At 41.3% G+C, this 10899-nt stretch overlaps 1 protein-coding gene across 1 annotated transcript; it reads left to right on the forward strand.

The window, feature by feature from the left end:
• The first annotated feature begins 3380 nt into the window (after positions 1 to 3380).
• mep1a.2 (meprin A, alpha (PABA peptide hydrolase), tandem duplicate 2) lies at positions 3381 to 10898 on the forward strand. The gene is made up of 14 exons (XM_008398128.3): positions 3381 to 3878; positions 3977 to 4001; positions 4083 to 4136; positions 4228 to 4265; positions 4344 to 4419; positions 4497 to 4614; positions 4773 to 4948; positions 6765 to 6986; positions 7204 to 7350; positions 7463 to 7678; positions 7798 to 8244; positions 8504 to 8677; positions 8760 to 8964; positions 10422 to 10898. Exons 1-14 carry the CDS (start codon positions 3684 to 3686, stop codon positions 10582 to 10584), a joined length of 2256 nt encoding a protein of 751 aa, XP_008396350.3. The 5' UTR covers positions 3381 to 3683; the 3' UTR covers positions 10585 to 10898.
• Position 10899: the final 1 nt, after the last annotated feature.

The following is a 10899-nucleotide window of genomic DNA, read 5'->3' on the forward strand; positions in this document are numbered from 1 at the left end:
TTTGACAGCTTAACAGCGAGCTGGAGCCAACATTACCTGTCTGGACACAACAGCAAACATATCTTCTTCCTGTTGCGAAATTGAAGGCTGTCAGTAACCATTTATATAATAATAATAATAATAATACTTTTTTGCATAGCACTTTTTTTTCTTCTTTTTTTTCTGCAATAACAGACTATTGGATTTTCTCCAGCTAAACTTGAACAAAAACGCTGAGAACTGGTACAACTGAAATAAAACCGAACTCTCAAGAACTGTAATACTATTTACACATCGGAACCAGGCCCGCTGGCTTGCCTGCCTTCCCTGTCATCCCTATCATCCTTGCCTGGCTTAAACTCTTCATCACGCTCGTAGCGAGATCCCTCAGAGTAATGAGACTCATCATCACGTGGGTCGGGCGTATCCTCTTCCCCCACTCTGGCACCTCGGTGGCTGTCCATCCTCACCAGCTCAGTGGCGATGCTTGGATACCGGAGAATGGCCTGCTGAACTTCCACGTAATACTTCATCTCTTCAACAGTGAACGTGTCGAACAGATGCTCATCATGAGCCCCAAGAGACTTGGTGTACTCTTCGATAATGCGAGCCACCATATCTTTGTTGCGGGGGTCTGGGAGAATCCCTTTGTAGTTGTTCAGTGCTTTGTCTCCTAGGGCTACGAGCAAAGCGTGAGCAACCCAAGTGATCGGTTTGAACAGAGTCGCTTTGACGGGGCCCAAGTCATTTCTGAAACCATAATAAATGCGGCCATCAACAGCGTCCAGTGCCCGGCACATGTTGTCCCACTCTGCTGGATATAGCCTGGCGATGATCGGCCAAGGGAAGTTTGGATACTCATGAATTGCTCGGGCCACCAGGCTGTCAGTCTGGATCCGGCAGCCTGGGCCAATAGGACCCGAAGACGGATGACTCCTTGCGGAACCTGGCTGAGCCACCGCGCCATCACTACATGGGTATTTTCATCGTTGAGGTAATGGCCGAAGTTCTGATAGGTTAGTGCTACATCTTCATGACGGAACATTTGTGTCAGAACAGGCATAAGGGGTCGGAGCTCGTTCATGATGCGGTTGGCCTTTTGGCGGCTTAGGTTCCCACGTGTGGCGAAAGAGATCAGCAAAATGAACACACCATAAAGGCATCGATCCTGCTCTCGGCACTCCGGACTCATGATGATGCTGAGCAGGAAGGCCAGTTTCTGCTTAAGTGTGGAGTCATTGCACCAGGCCCCAGTGTTTTGGTTATAGATGTCCCCAACCACTCCATTCACCTCCTGCATACGGTTAATAGCATCTATGAACCACCCGCAATCAGAGTCGTTTTACATTCCCTAGAATGCGATCCAACTCTTTTCGGGCCTCATCCGTTCCAAGGCATAACTGCATGGGAATGTTCGGTGCCAGGGTCTCAGCAATAATTTGCTGACTTGCGGCTATGTCTTGGTCTTTATCCATCCTGAGAGAAGACACCACACCGATAAGCGCCAGATGTCCGACGTGGAATCGATGGCCTGCCATTCTCTCTCGTGAAAATTCCCCAAGGTTGAGGTTTTGAAAAGTGCACGGCATCACTCCTACCCTGCGAATGAGAGCTCCAAATACCTCGGGATTGTCAGCTGCTCCTACCTCATGGCGCTTGTCACACCTTCCTCCTCCGAACTGAGACCCGCCACCTTCTCCTGAAGTCCCTTCAAACCCGTGTCCCTCTGGGCGACGGGGTGGAGGTAACACCTGCATGTCTCTGAGACGCCCGGCGAGGCCCCCAACTGGATGTGGAAGCTCACTGGCTCGTGCAGGTACAGAGTTTTGGGCGCGGGGCTCAGCTCTGGTGGTTTGGGGAGGTGTGCAGGTGGGCGGCACCGGGCTCGAGGGCTCTGGATGTCGCACGGGCTCTTCCCGAGGGCACGTCGCCACCTCTCTCCCCGGGTGATCCTCTGAGCGGGACCGTCGTGCTGCCATACCAGACAGGAATTCTGCAACAGAAGGAAAAAAAATTTTTTTTTGAAATAATCTATTGGATAATCTCCCTCATAGCACTTTTCTACAAACTCTACAGGAATCAAGTAAAATTACAAACTCATACAGTCATAAAAGGACAACACTTAAATAAGTAGCATGTAAAAAAAAAAAAAAAAAAACCCAGGACAACAGTCATACATTGCAAGGGGTTCTGGAAAAGTGTGTTTTAGATGTGATATGAATGTGGAAAGGCCTGTACAGTAACGGATGTGTTCACCCGACTGAGGTGTACATCTTCATTTTAAGCTGATTTCACAAGCTAAAGTCAGCTAAATTAGGTGGTAGATATCCGCAAAGCTCTTAGACATCTACCAATCCCAGTAATTGTTATTTTTTAATTCCCAGAAGATTCATGGTAATTACATGTTTCTTCTATAGGCAAGAGAATTGTTAACAATTTTACAAAATCTCACCCAAGAAAAACGATTATTAACATTATTGTTATATATATTTATTATTATTATTATTATTATATATTATTATTATGTTATATATATATATAATTTTACTATATATTGATTATTATATTATATTTTTACATATTATATTATTATTATCTTATATAATAATAATAATAATAATAATAATAATAATAATAATAATAATAATAATAATAATCCAATCTGTAGAGACTCACAGAGAGAGAGAAACAGCAGTTAGACAATTTTATTGGACCGAGAATTTGGCGCTCGGACACCGGCGGAAGACGTGCGTGCTGAGAATCGCAGCGAGCTTGAATGATCGGCTCGAACGAAGCTCAGGTAGGTCTTCCCCCGGGCCCAGTCACTGGTGGTGGAGCGGAGCTTGGAGAGAGGAGTCTTGAGAGGACCTGGAGGCGTCTGGGAGGCTGGTGGTGGAAACGGGGAGGAGGTGGGTTGAAGCACAACTGAAGCGGGTGGATCTGTGGTTGCCTCGCCTTTTGAAGGAGCTCTTGCCAGGTGATTGGATCGAGGTAGAAAGGTGGTGCGTCCTGATTGGTTGGGGTGAAGGCGTGGTGATATGTGAAGCCGGAAGAGTCTTACAGGTTGAATTTTCGCCTAGGGCTTCATTATTATTATTATTATTATTATTATTATTATTATTATTATTATTATTATTCAAGGCCTAACATAAGAATGTGCCGTCTACATATTCTCAACTTGATTACCAAATAAGTGTTATCTTGACACACAGAATGACAGTAACAACATAAACTTTCATGTCTGTAATGAACAGAAATATCCCAAATGAACAATAAATTGTTACTTGAATAGGGTTTTAGCAAACCCACCAACCACAAAACCTACTTGTTTGGTTTTTTGTGTCATATTCTGAATCAACCTATTCACCCTCTTGAATCCCATCCTAGCAGTGCGGACTCCTAAACATGAAAGACATTTACTCACTCATCATCTGTCTGCATTTGTAACAGATAACATCTAAATCATGGCATTCTTTTGGGGGGCCTAACGTTTTTTTTATTACAATATGTAAGTACAGACAAGAACTTGCTGCTTTAGTTCAAAGTTTTATTAGACAAAAATAGGATTCGGCTCAAAGCAAAACCCCTAGCAGCTTTGTAGTTGACAAAAATCTTCGTATTGCTCCATCTCGCTGTGACTGTCACTGTCTGCACATCTTCGGCTCATAGTTTACAGTTTATGGCTGTTATCGCCTCCACATGCCATGTCAGCTTTAAAAGCGACACAAAAAAAGTTACTCATTAAAAATAACAACCCTGATCAAAGTTCCTCCTCGGCTGCTTTCTTGACTGACATGTTTACGCGGAACAGTCAGAGAATCATGCTTCTGTTCAACATGGGGCCTGAAGCCAGATTGAAGAAAATTGCTGTTCTGATCGGTGTTTTTGTCATTTTAAAGGTAAGTCGTGTTAATGAATCTCACTTTTCTATACAAAGTTGAAAGTAAAGTTTTGACTGAGCATTTTGGATTGAGAAGACCTTCTCGTTGTGTGCTAGGTGCAGGCTGCTCCGACAATAACCGGTTGGTGTCTACTCGTCCACATTAATCAGACAATTTGTTGGATACTTTTTGGGGGGGTGTAACACTGGCTTTATCCTGTAGATGATGAAGCAGATGCCGGTGAACTTGGAGATGACATTCTTGAAATTAACAGAGGTATTCTGTGTTGATTTTCTCTGCACTTATAAGGTCTAAATAACTTTCACTACCTACTAACACAGCTGTCATTTTATTGCCGACGTTTCAGGGTTGACACATCTGTTTGAGGGAGACATTGCTATCAATGTAAGTGAGCGGAGAGGATGTGTAGAAAGCATTTGTCGATAAGTCAGATGTTGATTTTTCTTGCACGGTGTTCTGTAGCCAAAAAGAAACGCCATCCTTGATGAAACAAGAAGATGGAAGTTTCCCATACCTTACATCCTAACTGATTCCTTAGGTACACATTTGCACACGTTGCACAAATTGTCATAATTTGATAAGACACAAAAGGAAACAAATTCCTTTTTCCTTTAGATCTGAACGCCAAGGGTGTAATTCTTCAAGCGTTTGAGGAATACCGCTTGAGATCCTGCGTGGATTTTAAACCCTATGAGGGAGAATCCACCTACATCTCCTTCGTCAAGCTCTCTGGGTGAGGGACTAGCTTTGTAGCTGGCTAGGTTGTTGCTTAACTTTTATGGGCCAGTCATTAAGTAATACAAAGATACCAAGATGCTCATTTGCCCAATAGCTAAATAAAACTAAAGAGAAACAGAAGTGTACTTACTGCTTTCTCTGTAAACCCTGCAGTTGCTGGTCTTACGTTGGAGACGACGGGACAGGCCAGAACGTGTCCATTGGAGCCCGGTGTGACACCAAGGCTATAGTGCAACACGAGCTTCTCCACGCGCTGGGCTTCTACCATGAGCAGTCCCGTTCAGACCGAGATGACTACGTCAACATCTGGTGGGATGAGATTGAAGAAGGTGGGTGTCTGTTGTTTTAATTTCACATTCAGTCAAGCGTGGACTGGCCATTTGAAAACCAGTTGGTGAATTTCAGTACAGCTGACTGGGAGAACTATTGCAGTAAAGCTGCTTTTGTGGCAGCGTGTTACAGTAAAAATCTTTGACGTGTGGAAACAAGCATAAAAATTAGTTTGCTTACCCCTTACGTAGAATATTTTTAACATTTTCCTTTAGCCTCGTGAATTTCAGGATGACTGTCAGTTTTCAAGATGGCTGCCGTTTTCGATCCTTTTAAAAACGATTAATGCCATAAAGTGCTAACGGCTGTCATGACTTGGATTAACTTTATGTTAGGTAAGATGTTTTCGACTTTGGCAATTCTTTTCATATAACTTTAAAATAATATATAGCAAAATGGGCATCTATCAAAGTTGAAGAATTTGTGCTTATTCCGTCGTAAGGGACAATTTATATGAAAATGACTCTATGCTGTTTGTACGTTTGATAGTAACTCTAAATTAAACATAAATCAGAAGTATTCTGGTTTGACATCTAGATACATGAGTAAGCTGTTAAAACAGTTTTTAGCTAACATGTTGGACATGTTGAGAAGAAAAGAATGGATTATATATTTTAAAAGAAACCCCTACTTGAGGGACGTCAGAAGTAATTCAGTCTTTCAATTGGTGTTTATAGTCGAAAAAACCCCAGCTTCTATTTTGATATTTCATTTCCGCTTATCAGCAAGCTAATTTGTTTGCTTACTAAATATTTAGTTTGTAAATTAAATACAATTAAATGTGGAAAATAAATATCTATTTTGGTACACAAATATTTAGTTTTGACCATACTGTTCCCAGTTATTTATTCCAGCTATGTACTTTATAAGTGTTGAAAAATGCTGAAGTAAAACTTTGGTTCTGGTCATGCTTCTTAGTCCATCATATTTGTAGTTGAATGAAAAACCTGAATGTTTCCAAACTGCAAACTTGAATTTCTTGGTTGATTTTAAAGCTCTAGTTTATCTGTGCTGGCATATATCACCTCAAATGCTATTTTTTTAAGAAGTTAAAGATGGAATGTTGATTTCAACACACTTTTCCATACTATTGGTGCATATTTCAGAGTAGCAAAACTAAAACGAAAATGTTTTTGTGTGCGTGTGATTGTCACAAATTAGGCACTTATTTTGTGCCATATTTTAATAGCTTTCAAAAATGTATTAAATATTACTTACTGTAGTGGCTGCTTATTCCGTTCAATGTAAGCCACTATATTGTTTAACAAGCTTTCGTTTTCTTTCGTTGACCTTCATTAGCTTAGCTCTCAGTTGACGCGTTTCTGTCCCTCGATATGCCTTTGTGCATCTTTCAGTGACTTAAAGAAGTACTTACAGCATCCATGTAAAGTCTGACGAACTTTAATTTTCTTTGAATAGATGTTACAGATGATTCTTTAATCTTGCACAGCATTCCACGTGAAAAGTAACGTAACGGTCAAAAACTGTGTAGAGCTTGGTTGAATGCGCCATATTCAACTTCCTTTTTTTTTTTAAAACTAAAGTGACACAGCACCTTTCACACAATTCCAGTTACATCCAATAGGTGGCGCTTTTCTACAAAAAACATAATGAAATGTAATCTTATTAACAAAATATCTAAATATGCAAACAGCATATACAATAATAAACAATGTTACAAACTGACATTTTTGGCTCTTACACTTACATATATACAAATAGTGTATTATGTGTATTATGTATTATGATAGATTTTCTACAGTTATCTCCTGACCATACTTTCATGTCGGTCATAATGTAGCTTTGTCCTTATAGGGAAGGGACACAATTTCAACAAATATGAAGATGACTTCATCACAGATCTGAACACACCGTACGATTATGAGTCCATCATGCACTACAGACCACTGTCCTTTAATAAGAATGAAAGCATCCCCACAATTACAACCACCATACCGTACTTTAATGATGTCATTGGTCAACGACTGGACTTCAGCGAAGTAGACATCACCAGGCTCAACCGCATGTATGACTGTGGTGGGTATTTCTACTTTATTACTTTATCACACATTACAGATTTGCCTTTGTTGTTGTTGTTTTTTTTTTTTGGTAATATCTTAAAGGATCTAAGTCTTTTAAAAGAAAGCACCAGTTCTCCAAGGTTACGGTTAACTGTGGTGACCTTCAGTTTTTATATGGATGTTGAGAATTTTCATCTTTGTTAAGATTTTGTTTGATATCAAACATGTTTCAGCTGAGACACATACTCTGTTGGATCAGTGCTCTTTTGAGCTCATAAACATCTGTGGAATGATCCAGAATGAGGACGACAGCACAGACTGGGTCCAGACGCTGAGCAGCCCAATCGACGGGGATCATACTCTGGAGGGACGTTGTAGAGGTACTGCCGAGGTTTCATAGTCATAAAGAAAATCTTAAACCAAAATAAAAAAAAAAAAACACTGAAGTGATATAAAAACATTGGTCATTTACTGAAGCGTGATCTCTTTCAGATTCTGGCTACTTTATGAAGTTTGACACTTCTTCCGGTGCAGTGGGCAGCAGTGCCCTGTTGGAGTCACGCATCCTCTATCCAAAGAGAAGTGAACAGTGTCTCCAGTTTTTCTACAAGATGACTGGAGCAGCCGGAGACAATCTGGTGATCTGGATCAGAAGTGATGATGGGACGGGAGCTGTGAACATCATCAGAAAGATCCACACCATCACAGGTGTGTTCACTTAAAAATGAACTTGCATTAAATTAGGAAGGTCTAGGTATTGGGATTAATACATAAATAATAAAAGTAACCAAAGGATTAATAACTACTTGTTTATGTTTGTTTCTTAGGCGACGGCGATGATGCCTGGAAAATCGCTCACGTGAATCTTAAAATGTCCAAAAAGTTCCGTTACATCTTCCAAGGAATCAGAGGATCGGCTGGCTCCTCCGGCGCCATCTTAATCGATGACATCACTCTCACTGAGACCGTCTGTCCCAGTCTTGTCTGGCAAATCCGCAATTTCACTGGCGTTCTCGCCACAACTCCCGTCGGCACGCCTGTAAGGAGCAAATGCGTTTATAATGCGGAGGGCTATTCGTTCGGGGTCAGTGTCTACCCGAATGGAAGAGAGAGCGAATACCCGGATTACATCGGCGCTACGTTGCATCTCTGCAGTGGGGAAAATGACGGAGTGATGCAGTGGCCAGCAGAAAACAGGCAGGCCACCATTGTAGCGTTGGATCAGGACCCAGATGTTACACTGAGGATGTCTTCCACAAGAAGCTTCACCTCAGGTAGGTAGAGATTGGCAATGTTCAATGTACTGCTGGTTCATGACTCTCCAAACATGTCTGTTTATCTGATGAGCTGTGCTTTCACAACTCTCAAAACCATATCCCTTAAATTTTAGCAGTTGGTTATCGCAATCGCACTTATTGACCTTTCACTTTTGTTCTGTTTCTTCAAGAATTTGTCATCCAACATTAATAAAGCATGAAGATTTTCTGAGAAGTCTAACCTGAATTTCTTTTTCCTTAACAATTTTTCACTTAGACAATAACACCCGCTGGGACAAGCCGACCGCCACGTCTGGTGCAGTCTGGGACGAGAGCTGCCGGTGCTACCGGGGTCAGGATTACGGCTGGAGCACGTTCATATCCCACAACCAACTACAGCGGAGGAGCTTCCTCAAGAATGATGACCTCATCATAACTGCTGACTTCAATGGTTAGGATGGAAAATGCACTTTTTTTCTGAGGTGTATATTTCTGACATGTCTAAGATGTTTACCAGAATGTCATTCCATCAGATTTGACCCACCTGATCAAGACTGAAGTACCAGTGGAGTGCTCCGTACAAGGCAGAGACCTCCCAGACGAGAAGGAAGGTCATGAGGTGGAAAGGAAACAGGAAGCGCCAAAGCACAGGGAACCGCGCGCCGCCGACCCCTGCCACCCTAACTTTTGCCTGAACGGAGGCGTGTGTGTGGAGGATGCAGGCAAAGCCTTGTGCAGGTTTGTGCTTTCATGTTGGATAGGTACGACATCCATGTTCATGCAGCCATATTTTGTTCCCACTCAGTTACCCACAGAAGAGGATTAGGGCCACCGAAAAGCATGAAAAGTAAAATCTGACTTTAATCAGAATCTGAATTGTTGACGTTGTTTATACACCATAGGCTAAATCCAGTCTTAGTGCAAATCCTGTAACAAGGAAGAAATTGTTACATGAGAATTTTCATAGACGTTGCATGTTATTGTTTACTTCTGGAAATTTCTTGCCTCAATACAATACAATACAATATAAACAATTGTCTTCGTGAGTATTAAAGTGAAAAAAGAGAATTCTTGATTGGATACCAATCGACTAACACAGGACCAGTGTGTACCTATATGACTTTTTCAAATTTGACATGAATAAATCTATGACATCATATGATATTAAAACATTTGTATGGGTGCTGTGGTGGCATAACCCACATATGGATACCTTAGTCCTCCACATGGCCATCGCAGGTTCGAGTACCGCCCTAGTGACATTTGCTGTGTGTCTTCCCCTGCTCTCATTTACCCACTCTCCTGGCTGACCACTTTCAAATAAAGGCCACTAGAGCCTACAAAACCTTTAAAAAAATTGTATGTCACTTTAATATGCTTAGAAATTCTCATTTGATTTAGATGAGTTAGAGCAGGATTGGCTCTAAAAAAACAGGACAGTGGATTTTGAGAACTGAATGTCTAAATAAGCTTGATCTATTTCCACATGATCATTTTGTAGCAGGAGCCTAGGCTGACTTTAAACAAATTCAGGGTATTTTTGTGTCTCTGTTGCCACAACTACTTGTCTGTTATTCTTACCAACCAGGTATGCAAAACTGATATAATGTCCACAGTGTAGTCATATTTATGCTGCATTCCATTCACACTAGTCCTGTTTAGTCCAGTTTAATTAAACTCTGGTTCATTTGTTTACAAAGTCTGATTCATTTGGGGAGGTTTGAATTGAACTCTGATGCGGACCAAAAAAAGTTAACTCTGGTCCACCTCGGTCTCTGTCCAACCCCCTTAGTATTTACCCAGAAAGCAAGGCATTCTGGGTAAATACAACCAAAACAAACCCTTGAGTCTAGCGTGGGAAATGGCTGGTGATGTTTTACCAATGACAAAAGACAACCGCTAAAATCTGATACCACTCCGTTTTTGTTTAGAAAGTTGTGTTTGTGTACTCTTCAGGGATTTTTGAGTCATTTAAGTAGTTATTGGTACAGCGACACCAGAGGCGAGAGGTGAGCAAGTTTTTCAAAAGATTTGGTTCATTCGACAGCAGCGCTTGAACCACACCCACTGAGAATATAACAAATGACCAGGCTATCAGGTGTGAAAACACCCTTAATGACGGCAGTTCAAGGTGGAAAACGAGAAGAGGAAAAAACATTAACATATAAACGGAAACATCTTGTCTCTCTTCCCAGGTGTGCAACAACCCAGGCCACCTTCTACTCTGGCCCGAGGTGTGAGGAGGTGAAAATAGACAGAGGCATCCTGGGTGCTCTCATCGGCGGTGCGGCAGGAACTGTGGTTCTAACGCTGGCCATCTTCGCTGTCATCAGGAGGTCTCACACCAACCCGTTTTAATCTTGTTTAGCACAAGATCCCTTACATTCTTGTGCTTGGACCAGTGATGGAATATGGAATATGGAAATGTTTTATTTTAAAAAAATGTACTCGTCCATTCTTAGTAGAGACGGAAAACACTGAGAATAATGATACAAATAGATAATTTAGCAGAAGTATTTTCAACACACTCATTTGGTGTGCAACAGGTTAAAAAAGGGGAATAATTTCTGTTGCAGTCCAGGCTTTAATCAACTAAATTAATTTAATAATATTGTTTTAGTAGCACATGTTGCCATGGTAACAGATTCAGCGAATAAAAATGTACAACGGTGC

This window comes from Poecilia reticulata, chromosome 21, assembly GCF_904066995.2.
Source record: "Poecilia reticulata chromosome 21, P_reticulata-male-v2, whole genome shotgun sequence".
NCBI classification, from domain to species: Eukaryota; Metazoa; Chordata; class Actinopteri; order Cyprinodontiformes; family Poeciliidae; genus Poecilia; species Poecilia reticulata.

Bases quoted from the DNA above. Each gene is read 5' to 3' on its own strand.
- mep1a.2 (XM_008398128.3), top strand. From the start codon at position 3,684: ATGTCAGCTTTAAAAGCGACACAAAAAAAGTTACTCATTAAAAATAAC. The intron at 4,137-4,227 runs GTATTCTGTGTT...CCGACGTTTCAG, and splicing joins CATTCTTGAAATTAACAGAG to GGTTGACACATCTGTTTGAG. The intron at 4,949-6,764 runs GTGGGTGTCTGT...TTGTCCTTATAG, and splicing joins GTGGGATGAGATTGAAGAAG to GGAAGGGACACAATTTCAAC.